The following is an 18,400-nucleotide window of genomic DNA, read 5'->3' on the forward strand; positions in this document are numbered from 1 at the left end:
AAGTTTGTGTAACTGGTCGTTTGTATATTGTGCCTCTGATAGCAATCAATACGGAGCGGTAAGACATCTATCGACAAATAGAGGCTGAACCTGTCAAGGTGTCATGGCAATGGGAATTAATCAAAACACGCAAAAAGCATTCACATGAGTAATATACGTGTTTACTTAATCTACCGGGCCCCGACTTCTCGAAACAAACTTAAGTTTTTACTTAATTTTCAAACAGAGTTTGACAATTTGAAAAAGCTGATCTTAAACTCAACTGCATGTTTAAAACAAACATGCCCAAACAACTTAAGTAATCTATCCACCAAACTCAAATTATCTACTGTGTTTGAGTTTAATATCGATTTCTGCTCATTCTGGGAAATGCAATTCCTCAAATTTGAGTAAAAGTTCTAAGTTAAGTCAAAACTCAGACTTAAGTTTGTTTTGAGAAAACGGAGCCGGAACACAAACCAACGCGTAAGGGTATGATGATTCACATATTGTTTAACAATTTATTCAACATGACATTCTCTGTTTGTATCTGCGAAAAGAATCTAACTACTTGTTAAGCGCGACCTCAACTCAATAGAAATCATTTGAAATATAATTTAAAACTTCACACGAGAGAGAGAGAGAGAGAGAGAGAGAGAGAGAGAGAGAGAGAGAGAGAGAGAGAGAGAGAGAGAGAGAGAGATTGATTCTGTATGTCATCCGATTACGTTCTTCCCAACTTTTTCAGTTTTTAAATTGTGAGAGCCAGTGCCCTGAATCAAAATTAGACCTATCCGTCTGAGGCAGAGCGTCAAGTGATGTAATTTGATTGTTGCGTCATCATAATAATTCATTCATATAGCGCCTAGTATCCATCTGACTAGATGCTCACTGGATGCTGTAATCCGAATCTGAATATTATTACCCCGGATTACCCAACCTCTATTAGGCGCTTGAAGGTTATAGTCACATGACTTTATCCAACCGGGTACCCATTTTCTGCTGGGTGAACAGAGGCAATTTTGAATAAACTCGCTTGCCTAAGGTGATGTATCACATGTGCTTCGTTGTGGGGCAGGACTGAAGTCCTAGAAACTCTACGGAGTCAAGCTGTCAAACACGATCAACCATCCAAGGACTCTCCGAGCTCGACGTTTCTTAACTTCAACTGATTTGTGACCTGAGCTCTACGCACAGGACCACACACCGCCACACAACTGTCATGGCAACTGATGATGTCGTGTTGGTCTTTTGTAACAGCGGTTCAGCTTATTGAAACGAAATCAGCCCGGAGGTTGATTTGCGAAGGTCTGGGTACGAATTTGTTGTCAGCAACCCATGCTACTCTTAAGAAGCGACAGACAGGGTTGGGTTCTCAGACTCGCTGCTTTGGTTGTCGTCGTATTTCCCGAGGAAGCCAGATTTTCATGATAAATGTTTATATCCGCCAATTGCACTGAACAAGGTATATAACGGCACCGAAGGAAAGTTCAGGAAATACAATTATACCGACAACGTGACTATTTGTTTTATGTTCTATCTTGATTGAATAGGATACTAATATAATATTATACATTTCGATTTGTTGAATGACTGTTTCATACAGATACATACGATATTTGAAATAGGTATCAGATTATTCAAGAACACATTCATCATGAAATATATCGTGAACCATTTCAGATCAACTCTTATTCTTATTCACGTTTCAAGTAATGAGTTTATCACGGCCTGTTTAACAAAACCAGTATATCGATCTAATCAAACTCAGATCTCTTACCCCATAGCGACACGTCTCTGTATTAAGATCTGAGGACACGTACATGGAAAGTGAACCTTGACTGATCTTTACCCATCCATTCTAACATAGGGCTGTGTGGTTTCTCCGGGCAATCAGCGGTCAGATTCCTGATCATGAACTCCTCCCAGGAATGTTACCTCCTCGCTGTACTTTCTTCTCTCGAAATTCGTTTTAGTTTATTGGGGAGATACCGAAATGGCACATCTTGGTTTGAAGCAAATGAGTTGATTTAAACAATATTGACATCGTCGTGCATTGATATCAGTACGACAAAAGCAGCCACGAAATGGGTGGGAAGGAGCGTGTTATGTTTCTATGTGGGGTTTCGACGGTCGTATTCGTGGAAAGGCAGAGACAACCAAAGCAGACGATACTTCTGGTTTAATCCGCCATGATGAAGTGATACATATTCATACGCCACACGGCGTGCTTGACGATGATGAAATATAGTTCCTACTCGATGTACATACATTGATATAACTATAGTATATTATAACATCCCTCTCATTCAATTAAAGATTAGAGTCCATATGATATATGAGAGAGAATGTTATTAGTCCTGGCAGAGATAGGCACTTAGGGTGATATATTGTTAAGTTGAGTAATCGTCATTTCAGTGCAATCATATGAGAATAAACTTGAATCCGGTATCAGATGAATAAGACATTTCAGTCTTATGATAGCGTAAGTTTAAAGTCACTGAACAATATATGAACGGTAACACAAACTTTCAACAACTGCATTGTATGCAACGTTATGCCTACATCAGAGGCTAACAATATGGACTTTAGAGTCATTCGTCAGAGTGTTTCGGCGACCTCACAATTCGGCCTGTCGGGATAACAACACAATCTCCCTTAAGGAGTATACCATCTTCTATCGTCAGTTCATCTCGGAAAGACAAAGTCTCATCGGGACAGGCAGTGTTTTCTGGCGTTCTGGCCATCCTTCCAGAATAATTTCTTTCAGGACTTGTAGCTCAGCGTCACGTCAAGTTTCTTCTTTGAGGGATTTCAGTTTCTGTTCTGAAAACTGGACAATGTCTACACGAGTGTCCAAGTCTATGGTCACACTGTTTGGTGTAGGTGATCTCGAGAGGGCATTTGCGAGTTCCATGTCCTTACCAGGACGATACTTGATTTTCATGTCACATGGTTTAACTCTTAATAGCATGCGTTGGAGTCTCTGTGGAGCTGCTGATAGATTCTTGAGATACGTTTGTGGTCGGATTCAACAGTGAATTGCTTCCCATACAAGAAAGTATGTAATCTCTCACATCCGTACACGGCCACTGCCAACATCTCACGTTCAATATTTGCATACCTCTGCTCAGTTTCACTGAGTCATTTTGAGGCCAATGCTACGGGTTTGTCTCTCTGTTGGAGAACAGCTCAGAGTCCTTTTGTAGATGCACCGACTCTCACAACTGAATCGACTTGAGGGTTGAAATGAGTTACTTCGCTGCACACACTCTCCTTTATCTTGTCAAATGCTGCTTGGTGGGACTGATTCCATGTGAATTCTGTGTCTTTCTTGGTGAGTTCTCTCAGAGGAACTGTGTGTTCAGAGAGATTTGGGATGAATGGTCCCATGTAGGTTGCGATGCCGAGAAACTCTTGTACCTTCTTTGCATCACATGGTGGTGGAATGTCTCTGATGGCGTTTACCTTTTCAGGATCGAGATGGACACCTTCAGCGTCAAATAATCCGAAGAATTTAATCTTGTCGCACTTGATTTCACATTTGTCTGGATTGAACATAAGACTATGTTCACTTGCTGATTTCATCAGTATGTTCATGTTTTTTTCATGCTCCTGTTCCGTCTTGCCGAATACTGCAACGTCGTCAGCGATGCATATTGTTCCTGGGCAGTTAGTGAGTATGTGGTCCATTCTTTCTTGAGACACATCTTGACTCAGACTGAGACCAAATGGCAGTCTGAGAAATCGGTAACGACCAAATGGCCTTTTAAAGGTAGTGAGTTTTCTTGACTCTTCATCTAGAGAGATAGACCAATAGCCATGTCGGGCGTCCAGCCTAGAGAAGACTCTGGCTCCAGAGAAACGGTCTGTGAATTCCTCCAATGTAGGGGTCTTGTAATGTGGTCGCTTTATGTCCTGGTTAAGATCTTTGGGATCTAAATACACTCGTAGTTATCCACTGGACTTGCAGCTGTAGGCCAGGCTGGAAACCCATTCTGTTGGTTCGCCTTTGGTAACCTTTGTGATAACTCCCATCTTCACCATCTCATCCAATTCAGCTTGAATTTCCTCTTTGAGGTGTATAGGGCATCGTCTTGGAGCATGGACTACAGTGGTGACTGTAGGGTCTATGGTGATATGGAACTTGCCTTTAAGCGAAAGTCTCCTATACCTTGGAAACGGTCTGGGTACATTCGTAACAGTCCATCTTTATCTGGTATTGAGTCCACAGGTGTCTGTTTAACTTCGCAGTGGAGGGTAACTAGGCTTAGTTTACGCGAGGTACGAAGTCCACAGATAATCGGGCCTTCTGAGTCAGCAACATAAAATACTGCTCTACCCTTCTTACCTTTGTAATGACAGGGTATGGTTATCTTACCATACTGCGGTATCCTGGTATCATTATATGCACTCAGGATTGTTTTGGATACGTTGCACCACAAATTGGAGTCTCTTGGGGTGATATCTTGTCAGGGTACATCTTTTTGAAAACTCTGAGAGGGAGTAGATTACCTTGAGTCCCTGTGTCGACCTTTGCCTTGAGATGAGCAGGGCTGTTATTATCCAAAGATATATCGATAGTTGCGAATACTTCGTCTCTGTCGTCCTCAGTGCAATCTGATTTGATGACATCAGTGGTCTGGAAAGTAAGGGTCTCGAAATGTTGGTCGATATCATCAGGGTTTTCGCCTGTTGAAGAGTGGATATTCCTTTCTCGATAAAGCCTGGATCGACCTCTTACCCTCAAGTGACTCCGGCCCCTTCCACGGCCACGCTGACGTGCTCGTCCTCGGTGGTTTGATATGTTACTTCTACACATACTCTTCCAGTGATTCGGCCCACCACACCTCTCACAAAATGTCCCATGAGCAGGACAGGGCTGGAGCTGTGTGTGTGAACTCCCACACTGTTCACACGCAGGTACACGCAGGTGTTGTTCCCGTCTTATGGCATTTACACAGGACTCCTGAGCACCTGTTAGCTGGGCCATGTGTTTAATTGAAGCTTCCTGAACTCGTGACGAGTCCTTTGCTTGTTCTAGAGTTAATTTGTCATCTTTGCCCAGTAACTCTTTTGAAGTTCTGGCATCTTTGTTCCGAATATCAATTGTTCTATCAATCTCTCATTCATCTTATCTTGTTTGAATTTACACTTAAGCGCTTGTAGCCTGAATCTTGACATTTAATTGTCTACAGTTTCATCCTCATTTTGCTTGAATTTTTGAAGGTATAGGCGTTGCAATCGGTAATTCACGCTTGGTTCAATCTGTGATTCAAATTTTTCAAAAATATATTTGGAGTCTTTCCTTTGTGTTTCTGTCAACGTCCAAGAGTTGAATGGGCTTGACCAGTCTAACTTTGGTGTAGTTGTGATATCAATGCTTGTTTGCGTATGGAATGTTCAGTTTCCGTAAGTGCAATTTCACCGTTTATCGAGTAGCGATAACAACAGGATGTTTATCCATGGGCGCGGCCATTTTATCACGTGGCTGCTGTTAGTGAGCTCCTTGCAGCAACGACAGTTCTAAAAATAGTAAAAGTTCCAATCTCTTGATAAAGATCACAATTTATATTTTCTGATGTTTCCTTATGTTTGAACGTACTTGATATCGACACTTTAAACCTAAACCGAGTTACAGGGTGACGAAATCAGTTCAAATCAATCAAACTCGAAGTCCGTTACTGACCGTTCTTTCTGCAAGCACTAGCGCCAGTCGGCTTACGCCGCACAAATCTTCGTTTCACTGACAAAGAAACTGTCGTCATGACACAAACCATAGTTCAAAAGTTCGAGTCTCGGTTCGTTTCTTACGCTGCCACCATGTTATGTTTCTATGTGCGGTTTCGACGGTCGTATTCGTGGAAAGGCAGGGACAACCAAAGCAGACGATACTTCTGGTTTAATCCGCCATGATGAAGTGATACATATTTATACGCCACACGGCGTGCTTGACGATGATGAAATATAGTTCCTACGTATACTCGATAAACATACATTGATGGAACTGTAGTATATTACCACAGAGCGGACCTATATGTTTTTAATGGATGGTGGAAAAGCCCTGTTTACGCTCAGACACAAATCATTATCTGACAGCATCAAGAATACAAATTTTGTTACAGTGTCCTGTGAAGTCCTGTTTACGTATTGACACAGTCTTTATCTTACAAAGCATCAAGACTGCAAATTGTGTCACAGTGATTGGTGAGGCCCTGTTTACTTATTGAGAAAAATCAGTATCTTACAAAGCATCAAGAATACAAATTGTGTCACAGTGATTATGAAGCCCTTTTAACGTATTGATACAAATCAGCATCTGACCAAGCATCAAGAATACAAATTGTGTCACAGTGATTTATGAAGCCCTGTTAACGTATTGATACAAATCAGTATCTGGCCAAGCATCAAGAATACAAATTGTGTCACATTGATGAAGACCTGTTTACGTTTTGATACAAATCAGTATCTGACCAAGCATCAAGAATACAAATTGCGTCACATTGATGAAGCCCTAGCCCGTTTACGTATTGATACAAATCATCATTGATTTTTATTGATATACTCATATACTCTTCACAGCTATTTTGCCTTTACTCCCAATGGATAATCAAGGTTATTCTCTGGTGCTGATATTTTATATTATTTTTCTGATACTGTATGCACGATGCTTTCAATGCACCCTGCTGACTTACAAGGTACAATCCACATACCCCGCTGGAAAGTATCGGGCTTCTTACCGATGCAAATACAACGTGTAAATTTTTCATCTTGAAACTGAAACGCTGAGAACGTAACGGAACACATCTGAATGTAAAGCAGGGGGGGATGTCTATCACATTGTTCACAGGTCATACTGATGGGTGAGTGAGTGACTTTAGGTTTACGTCGCTTTTAGCAATATTCCAGCAATATCACGTCGGGGGACACCAGAAATGGACTTCACACATTGTACCCATGTGAGGAATCGAACCCGGGGCTTCGGCGAGACGAGCAAACTCTTTAACCACTAGGCTACCCCACCGCCCTCATACTGCTGAAGACATTTCAGGTAAATGCGTGACTGTTAATAATATATTTCCCTGTAGGCCTCCGGTCTTATTACACACAGTCAGGTTGCATTATACAAGCATTCAATCTTTCTTTAGACGGTGACAAGCATTGTGTGCTGCTAGCTGGGAGCGTGTGATTATATATTTGGTATATGATTACCATTATTGATAGAATACTGGTGGGAGTTTTGAGAGAAAATGAACAATTTATACGTTTCATCCATATTTGATTCACAAGTACATACAATAGTATACACAAACTGTTGCGTTGTTACCATATAGCCCTTAAAAACACATGAAGGGGTAATCGTAGTTATGTAGGACGGAAAAGAATCCCCAATTTTTACAATTCCTTCGTGGGGAAAGTTAGATTAAATCATCCACATTTTTTAACTCTGGATATTGTTGAATGTTCTGAAAAGAGATCAGCGAAGACTATTAGGGATTTATGGTTATCTGGTATAGGTGAAAATATTGCCCACGAGTTTACAATCTTCAAAGCCAACGTGGTGCTAACGTTTCATATGATAACGAGATTGGCTAAAGAGTGACAATAAAACACATCGAATCATTAATTCCTTTATTAAAATCTTTTGAGGAAGAAGAAAGCAAAAACTAAGAGACAAATCAATTGCGGAATATTCTAATCTACAATGAAATGCTAGACTTCATATGGAAGATATAGGAATGCCAATAGGCACCACTTGGGATCCCCTCCTTGAGTATCTGGTCGTTTATCCGAAAGAGCTAGACGCAATTCTCAGATTGTAAAAATCAAATTATAAAACAAGAGAATTTGGCTAGTAATATTAAGTAATTTTAATTGACTTAATTTTCGTGATAATCGATGATCTGATATAGCTAATTGGTGGCCCAATAGCAAGTTCTCTTCAGCAGAAATAAACACCTCATCACGAAATGTGGGACCAATAAAACCAGCTGACTTGTTTCACTTTTAGATCAATGTTTGAAGATTCAGAGTGACAAACAACTCTTCGGAAGACGGTTTGAAAAAAGGGATGGCAACACTTCAAAAAAGGTTACTGTGGAATCGTGACTCTTATGCTTAACCAACACACGACACAAACTTGGAGAGCAGCGGCTTTACTGGATGTCGCATGGTGTACAAACTTGGGCGGGTAGCATGGCCCGATGATTTCCCATCATGCATTGGGTTAAATATGGAGCAGTAATCTACATCCGGTAGTTAAGGGAGCATTACGTAAACGGCTGGTATGTCACTACATTACTACAGTTACCTATTTTGACTTAATCTTATATTCACGAGCCTATATTCAGGCGACCAATTGCATGCATGTGTTCCTGGTGTCTGCCATCATGGCAGCTAGATATGCTCATCTTTTTGCAAACATTTTGTATCGCCAGTATGACATTGTGATTCATAAACACCTGCTCACAACATAATCGGTACGATCGATATTGAAGAGAAATATCTTATTTATAATGGAAATCTTTCTTCGTTTGTTCCTTCCTTATTGTCTGATCGACAAGAACGTTGCAAGCCGGTAGCTACTTTGAATATACAAAGGGAGATTTCCTTTCAAGTAACACCTAATCCAAGGGCATGTTTAAAGTGGCATTTGGTCACCATGTATGTCACGCTTATTCAGCCTACACCTAGACACTCAATACTACTTAGGCGTAGGCAGTTGTTGACCCATTCAATGATGGCCATGGTAACAAGTCTCTTATTTATCACATGATAAATGTACGTAACCGTTTATTAACCAAACATATAGCCTCGGAAGCAATGTTTCATATATTCATGCCACAATCAAAACTACAAGCATATAAAGTGGCCACCAAACACGTTTAGTGATGCTGCACGCATCAGCGTCACAGCTATTAATCATAAGCCTGGAAATAATTGAGTTTGCACGAGACAATCCAGTGATAGATATCATGAGCATCGATCAATACCGTCGCGGTCATCTAATCCGACCATGATCCATTTTGACACACATCGTTTAAATGACATACGTTGCCGCAGACTTTGTGAAGGTTAGAATTGATCTTCAGTAGCCCATACTTATCATAAGTGGCGATTAACGGGATCGGGTGGTCAGGCTCGCTGACTTGGTTGACACGTGTCATTGGATCCCAATTGCGTAGATCGATAGTCATGCTGTTGAGCACTGGGTTGTCTGGTCCAGACTCGATTGTTTACAGACCGCCGCCATATAGCTGGAATATTGCTGAGTGCGGCGTAAAACTAAACTCACTCACTTCTGCATCAAGCATTGAATGCTGTTACCTTAGAAACACAAATCACTTATTCACACAGTCAGTCAACCACTTAAATTGGTTGTCCTTCACATTAGCACTCAAACAATCAATCAACCAACTGGATTCTTTTCTGAAACCCAAATGCGATATATATTTCGGCAATAACGACTGCATCTTTGTATGGGACGAGTAACACTATGTACCTCAGTCATAAAATGTAACAAGGATCTACAAGGGCGTAATGAACAGTACAACAGGCTTCATAAACTACACATACATTGTTCCGTGGAGAAGACACACCCAGAAGATTTTCATTCGGGAACACCGAGACACATTCAAGAACAAAAAAACAAATGCTTCAATACAATTTCCACACGAATGGCCTTTGTTAGCTGGACATTGGAACTTGTCAGTCAGCGGATAAAACTTAAACCGTTCACAATATCATGTGAAATTAAAACCTATAACACGTTACATTATTTATAAATTTGATTTGGTAAGGAACGCCCTGTAACTGATACAGACATGTTAGTTTTCACAGGTCATCTGGAAACGGGTGAGGGGATGTTTCACCTTCGTCAGCAGTTTGTCAACGTCGTTCTCGTATTGAACTTGCGCATACATTAAACGAAGTCACAGAAGGTCATGTCACGTTTGGATCAAGAGGTATTTCTGAAAATGCTTAGTGTATATCTAATTTCCTTTTATTGATCATAAATGTCATGTTGGATGATTTATTGAAATTCTACTTGGTGGGGTGTCTAAAAGAATTAATATAGACTAGACAATAATATGGAAGGGTGTGGGAAACAACCTGAAGAAGAGAAATCCCTGTGTCAGTCTGTATTATACATCTTACTCAACAGTGAGCTCGGTGTAGCCACCCGTGAAGATCTTGGCTAGAACTGGTGTTCAGCAACCCATCCTTGCCGTATATGACGACTCGGGTGGTCAGGCTTTCGGACTCGGTTCATGTTTGTCATCGTATTATAGAGTTGTGTAGATGGATGCTCATGATGTCAGTCACTTGTGATTGTCTGATCCAGACTCGATTATTTAGAGAACACTGTCATACAGCTGGCGTTGAATAACAAACATACAAACGACGGTGCAATTGTTTGATCGGCATTCTAGAAGTTGGTGAGTCAAAATTGAAACATACAACGTAAAACCGCAACAGCCAATGCAGACAGCAAATCAGCCCTCTTAGATCACCAACAGAAATTCCCTACCCATCAAATCAAGTTTGACAAATTGTTAAACCTATCAACCAAAAATCAGGACTTCACAAAAAGAAAACTTTTGGAAGCCATCGAAATCCGTGCCGTGCCAATTTACACTTGTCAGAGTTTACTACTACTTTTCCGACATCAAGCTTTAGTGGAAGCTGCGATGGCTGAGTGGGTTAGATCGCTGACTTTCTGTGCTGGCAACTGGTGCCTGCCTCTGAAAGTGAGGGGACTCAACCTAACAAATGTACTAGAAACTGTACTTTACTGAGAAATTGTAACCCCGATTAATATGATATGTGTTACATTTGACCACTTTCTTAATGGCATTGTGTATTGGAAGGCACCGAGTTTTGAAACAAATGTCTCGCGACAAAAACCTAATCATCAGAAATAGGTATTATTTATGAATCACGTTCATAGTTATGGGACCACCTCCGTGGCGTAGTGATTACAGCGTCCGCCCGGAGAGCGGAAGGTCGCGGGCTCGATCCCGGGCCGCGTCATACCAAAAGACGTTAAAATATGGTTCTTGTTGGTCCCTGCCTGACGCTCGGCATTCATGGGTACAACAAGGACTGGTTGGCTCGGAGTCAGTATAATTTGTCTGAGTGGGGTATTCATGCTTCACTGCGGCATGTTATCTCAGTGAGCTAGCACTATAACAAACACCTTAAGTCTGGGCTAGTACAAGCAGTCACACATACACACGCATGCACGTCGTCATATGAGCGAAATGTTCTTAAGTGCGACGTTAAACCCCTTTTCACTTCGCCTAACATAGATATGGTGACAGAAGCATTGCTGACTCCTTGAATGATGAATAACTTCGAGCAACAGGAGTAGGAAAATTTGCAATCTTCATAGAAAGAGTGTACCAACGGATGGTGAAATGAAGACACAAAATATTCGTGCTATTGGGACATGCCCAGGAATAAACATTTACACGTCACACAGCCATGTGCATAATTCTTGCCCTATGAAAAATCTCAAAAGGTAACTTATATTGAGCTGTGGAATCCAGTACAAAAGAGCAATAGAAATGTCTGTTGGGTTTACATTGAAGCCAAACGTTGATAGTCGCCGAGTCTTTGCTGATTCACCCGGGGTTAACATGTTCTGGGCTCTGACCTTTTATGCAGTATAAGTTTATATGTTACCTATATCGAATTCATGCTCAAATGAAGTGATGCGTAGTTATAACATTTGAGGCATTGGAGGCCATGTCAGTAAGCATACACTTTTCACATAGATCAGTCATACATTGGTTGACAGCTGACTAAACAGAATAGATTTAATCAGGAACATGTGTTAAATCTCATTTGAGCGAGTCTATGTCTGACTGGGCCAAAATGTCAAAGACGTGTTATGAACGATACTTTAAATACCAATTGCTGATACAGCAGAATTGGCTGGATGCAGGTGACGTATTTCAGTGACACAAAGTGGAATCATGTTCTGTGTTCAGTCCAAGTGGCTACTAAAAGATGAGGCAACGCGTCCTAGAAATCATTGGTATCATTTTGGGCCTCCGTCCTTTCTTATGGCCACTAGGATTTGTGGAGATGCTGTAAACACACTGAATACATTGACATTGGTTGATCGTTTCATTGAAAAATGCCAACTTCATTCGGTTTGTCATTGCATCCATACGGTAATGTACACAGCAGTCGAATCAAATCGTAATGTTTCTCGGTCCATTGTGCGTTTGCAGCTATATCACAATGTGTTCATTGAAATGTTTGTGAAAATGTGAGCGCAATCTTCTCCCTGATGACACACGTCACTAACACTATATACATTTATTGATGATTTACAGGGTTTTGTATCATATTTGGTCGTGAGAAATGTTTTGGGTTTTTTTTGTGTGTGTTTTTTACAATTATGTCAGTATTGGTAAGTAAACATATTGATTCCAAATGTCAGCCTCACAGAATAATCTTTAGTAGTAGTTATTTGCTTTATTTAACGTCGCACGCACAACTAAGGTATTTCGGCGAGGGCGCGTACAAGACAAACTATTATGACTTTTATATGAATCCATAACAAACATCGATGACACCTGGTGTTCTCTAAATGGGCAAATATGTCCCGAACAACTTGTTTGCCTGGAATCTATGGATTACAGTCGTTGTGGTGTAAATGGTTGCCAACGGTACAGCAGGAGAGTGGTCACCTTGTATCATCGCTGTCTCATACAGGGTCTTGACGTCGTCCGAATCGTACAACAGAGTCTAAAATGATTTGACGCTGTTGTTTGGTTCTTATTGCTAGTTGTGGCTTTACAACGCAGTCAGTCATTCACTCAGATTTATGCATTGTCAAGATTCCTAAGATCTACAAAATATATAAAGTGGTTTAAACATATTTATTCATGAAGATATGAATGGATTGGGTAACAAGCTCCGAAGAGCTTATTTGAAGGCCGCTCCCAGAAAACAAATACATGTACAAGTAAATACAGGAACAGATGACACATTGTTACAAGTCTTATTTATCAGCAATCAAGATAGGGATAAATATATAAAGTCAAGGCTAGAGAATGACCAGTCTCGATTCCTTTATTTTCTCTTTATTTCTGGTTTTGATTGATGGAAGTTTACCCTATCACGTCTATATGGTTCACGTTCTTATATTTTAAAGATGAGATAAAAATGCAACTCCCCACAAGATCAGATCGGCTGACCCTTTTAGTGCCCACAGACATATCGTTTACGTTCATTTATCACTACTGGGTCCCCCTGGAAAATGTATTGCTTTTATAAGCGCACTATACATGTGCATGGAAACACGAAAAAACTCCCGCAGTTATGAAACATTTAGGAGATAAACATCATGTGTTGGCGAATGTCCGGGTGTTATTGAGTATTTGAAGCACGGGAATTCATTTGGAACCGACGGCGTCAGACGGAGGTTTCAAATGAAATATTTCCGTGCTTCAAATACTCAATAACACCCGGACATTCGCCAACACATGATGTTTATAGACATTGTAAACACAAAAGTAAACCAAAAGGTCCACACACGTTTTTTGTGTCTGCTCTCATTGACATCGAGTACGGGTACAGCAGTGAAATGTCATCAGCCGGCCGTTTCGGCTGTCTCCCATGGTAGCATCTGGAACTGCTCCTTTGTGACGTCATTCGGACTTTACGTCACTACATGATTTTAATGACGTCATCACAGCTGACGACGTAACAATACAATGGTGTAAGCGATGTTTGTATGTATTAATACGCAGAGAATTTCCGGGAATCAAATACCATTTGATCACGTTTTTCAACCAATCAGATTAAAGAACACAGTGACTTTTGGTTTACAATGTGCTCATAGGTGTTGTTCTTACATATTATTGTTATATGTTATTATATATTAGCATAGGGTGTCATCGGTCGTAATAAAAAACATTTCACGGTCCAGTGACCGCAGCCCATTTCCGCTCATCACTGTCAGGAGATCGGCTGCAGTCAGCTAGCTTCGGTTCGGCTCGGCATTGCCGTATATGTCATGGCTTTATGGTATGGGGTTTTGTTGTCCATTGACTTTATTCTCGAACAATGTAATGGCCTACATTCATCATGCATTGTTATGATACAAGTTATCTCGTATATCTAGGCAGGCAACCCGGGTACAATGTGTGAAGCCCATTTCTGGTGTCCCCCGCCGTGATGTTGCTGGAATATTGCTAAAAGCGGCGTAAAACCAAACTCAGTCAGTCAGTCAGTCTAGGCAGGGAGGGTGGGGTAGCATAGCGGTGAAAGTGTTAGCTCGTCACGGTGACGAGGACGTCCTCCCCACTATCTGTCTGACGGAGCTGGTCTGGAAATACGATCTCCTGTCTGCTGCCGGATAGTTTGGGGAAAACTTGTCCTCGAGCTCTGTACATCGTCGTCTTCTTTTACCATCTTACCTTTATATCAATGTCTACCCGTTGACGATTATGACCTACTCCTTGCTTGGTCAAGATGTTGTTTACTGTTGACAGTCTTGCAGGACAGGTCTTCAACATATATCTCAACGATTGCCAGGAATGTCTCTTCTTAAACATTGCTCTTAACATGTAACCTTGATGCACTTATATTCTTCCTCCATGATGGGACGGAATTAACTTTAGATCTATCTGTGCGTCAGCCATGATTGCGAATGCATGGTTAAGTAAATGTATCATTCCTTTATTTATATTCTTTGTGAAAAATGTTCACTACTTTCCAAAGTAAATCCAGTGTTGAACATGTTTTCTAAACTAAGGTGATGAAGGAAATCCAAGTTCGATGGATAGTCAACTTCTTTATTGCAATGCGTGCGACCTTTCGGTGTAGGTATTTAACACCGTTATCAAGCAAGGTGATGAAGGAAAACAAATTTCGATGGATAGTCACCTTCTTTATTGCAATGAGTGCGACGTTTCGGTGTAGGTACTTAACACTGTTATCAAGCAAGTGATGAACTCAAACGATTTACTCCCAAATGTTAGACGTCCCAAAAGTCATACATCCCAATTGTCAGACAAATCAATTAGGCGTGACTGTGATTACAACCTAGTCTTACCCACTTATATAATGAACCTGTCCAATACACTAACCAGATGGTTTTCACGTTTGTACAGAAATACTTTGATCAGAATACTAATGTTGACTGGCTTACTCAATCACTGGGTTCTTCAAATGTGTTTTCACAATGTACTTGCACATATACTTAAGAAATCTAAGAAAAGCTTTTCTGTGCATGTATAATGATATTAAATCATGTGCTAACATTAATAAATCCTACTCGGACTATTTCTTCAGTCGATCTGGAGTAAGACAAGGAGAAAACTTGTCACCGCTACTGTTTTCAATTTTTATAAAGGATTTAGAAGAATTCCTACTAACTCATGGTTCCAAGAGTATAACCATCAACTTTAAACTAGATAATTATATAGACCAATTCGTTACGTTTCCGTTATGGATTGTCAACAATGGAAGCTTAATGTAAACGTCTCAAAAATTAAAATCGTCATATTTGGCGGAGGTCTATCTCGCATCTAAATCTAAATACACTTTTTCTCTTGGTGATCATGAAATAGAACAAGTTGATTCTTATACCTATCTTGGTATTAACTTTCATAGAAACAGGAAAATGAACAACGCTATAAAGCAACTATTAAATAGTGCAACTAAGGGCAAGTTTGTATTACCGAAACGAGCTCGTAACATATATTTACCCCTCGACTGTATATTAAAAGCTTTTGATGTGATGATTGTACCAATACTAGTTTATGGGTGTGCAGTCTGGGGATAGGGAAATTTAGGTGTTACCGAAAAAGTTCATCTGAAGTTTCTGAAATTGGCAACTAGACTTAGAAACTCTGGATATCGTACTTTGCAAAAGAATGATTAGTTATTGGCACAAGCTAGAACTAACAATTCTTCCTGTAAAAATGTCCAAACTTGTTTACATAATCTGTAAAATGAGAAGAAAATTATCTTGTTAAATCAACTTTTTTTATGCCAAATAAAGTTATTACAAAGTCATCCACTGATCATTTAAATTATCTTTTTGAATTAACTTATTTTGTTTTATGTCAAATTAAGTCATTGTCATTATCCACAATCACTTCTCTTTGTGTTTGGATTAGTACATTTGGACTAGTCCATTAACTTACGAAGGTAACAGTGTAGTGAACCTCAATGCAACCAACCATAACCTTTGTTGTTTAACGCGTCTAACTTTTGGGACGTCTAACTTTTGGGAGGACACCACTCAAACTCAAATTCAACGTATTCAGTAAGTGGTGAGCTAAATTCACTGAAATGGTGAGACGACCCCATACTGTCAAAACAATGATAATTGGCGTTAATTACTTCAAAGGACACCGGCAAGTCGGCCTGGCGCACCTTGACTAGTTCATCAGCTGGTCTACTCCCATTTGTGAGAACTCCCAGTTGTGAGACAGTGGAGTAGGTAAGTAGCAAAGAAAACACACCTTACTCCCCTATCTGATAGAATGGATTAACCCCAGCTAATTAGGGATTAGCTATTTAACTGAATCTTGTGGAGGTATAAGATAAAGTAATTAACCTACTCAGGTAGATGGCTTTAAAAAATAAACACTTTGTGTAGGTAACTTCGTGATCATTTGAATGAGAAAATAATTTACCTACTCAGATTTACGTGCTTGAAAAATCTAGCAATAACTTTTGTAACTATAATTAATCCAAATGTATTTATTAACCTGTGACTGCTCTTTCCGATCACCATTATGGCAGGCCTTCAACAAGTAGAATACATCACCAGTTCACGAGGCAGTATTCAGGTGCTCTTTCAGGGATAACGACCTTCCCCTTGGTATACGCCCTGCTCCCAGACTGTCGTCAAGCTACATACCAGCGCCTTTTCAGCAACCTTAAGATCCATGTTCAGCAACTTCTCAACCAGCCTCTCAACCCTGACAAGTTTCAAGTGGACTTAGAGATGGTTGTTATTCGAGCTGTTGAGCTTGAGTTTCCAGCCGCTGAGGTTAAGGGGTGCTTTTTTCACTATATGCAGGCCATCTGGAGGAAGACGCAAGAACTCGGACTCGCTGTCATGTACAGAGAAGATCCTCTTGTAAAAGGTTGGGTGCGACGAGCTGCTGCTCTCCCACTTCTGCCTCTTCGGCAAGTTCAGGACGCTTGGCTAGACACCATGAACTCCTCCCCTGACGTCCCTGGCTGCCAGACATTCAACGACTACATCACTACAACCTGGGTGGACGACGACGTTCGCTTTCCCTTGCCCATGTGGAACCATTATGACACATTCGGCCCCAGGACTAACAACAACATCGAGGGGTTTCACAGTAGATTGAATGCTTCACTCAGTCATTGCCATCCAAACATCTTCAGGTTTATGGAAATCATCAAGAAAATAGAGAAGGCAGAGAACACCAAGCTGTGCCAACTCGACTTGGGAGGCGCCCCTCGATCGAGGAAACCCGTGTATAGGGAAATAGACAATCGACTACATAGACTCAAAGATCAACTCGCCGATGGAACGAAAAATCACATGCAGTATCTTGATGCAGTCGGCAAACTGCTGAAAATATGAAAAGTGTCAAAATCTCAAAATATGGACCCATGTAAAAAAGTGTTTTATAATCACACAGAAACATCATCAAAATGTGTGAATCCAAAATCATAATGAAATATTTAATGAACTATTTCTTCTGTGTAAATATAAGGATAATCTTTTTCAGTATTTCAGTATTTAACTTGTTCATTATTGAAAACAATAAATGCTCTTCAACGAACAATGTCTTCTGTGTTAATTAACTCATTAATGAACTATGCCTCCTGCGGGTACTCTTGAGGAACAGGGCTGTTCCCACTTTCAACGTAGGGGTGGGGAAGCACCACCTGTGTGCACTGAACCATTAATTAATGTGTCTCACAACTGGGAGTTCTCACAAATGGGAGGACACCCATCAGCTTGTACACTTGTTGACCACCGACCCTTGAGAGTGTTGACTGGGGCTTTGATCCCTTTGATTGTTTGTAGTTAGATACTGCTCGCTGGTAATAATGCAAGTTAACTGTGAACCTTCATCACGATTTCTAGTATTACATTATTGTTATTTTTATAGCATCCTGGTCTTAGGAGCTCCGTGACACCTGACAACGACCTTTAGAGAAAGAAGGCAAGACGTCGATAACACAGAAAATTACGTCAGACTTCAGTCAGTCAGCAAATTGAGAACTGTACTCATACGATAAAATAATGGATGACAAATATCAGACTAAACTCACTGATGACAGACTGAAGTCCAACTGGATGACAAACAACTTGAAAGAGATCATAGATAGAAAGGTCAATATAGCCTCTGCCTTGTTACGTTTTGTACACTTGTGAAAGATTGATTGATTCTGATCTCTA

General features: G+C 40.5%; 1 protein-coding gene across 1 annotated transcript; it reads left to right on the plus strand.

The window, feature by feature from the left end:
* Positions 1-3,801: 3,801 nt before the first annotated feature.
* LOC124275505 lies at positions 3,802-17,575 on the plus strand. The gene is made up of 2 exons (XM_046711088.1): positions 3,802-3,865; positions 16,815-17,575. The coding sequence occupies exons 1-2, from the start codon at positions 3,802-3,804 to the stop codon at positions 17,573-17,575; spliced, it is 825 nt and encodes a 274-aa protein (XP_046567044.1).
* The last annotated feature ends 825 nt before the right edge of the window (positions 17,576-18,400 follow it).

This window comes from Haliotis rubra, unplaced genomic scaffold (genome assembly GCF_003918875.1).
Source record: "Haliotis rubra isolate DU_JTF1 unplaced genomic scaffold, ASM391887v1 Scf2, whole genome shotgun sequence".
In the NCBI taxonomy this organism is placed as follows: Eukaryota; Metazoa; Mollusca; class Gastropoda; order Lepetellida; family Haliotidae; genus Haliotis; species Haliotis rubra.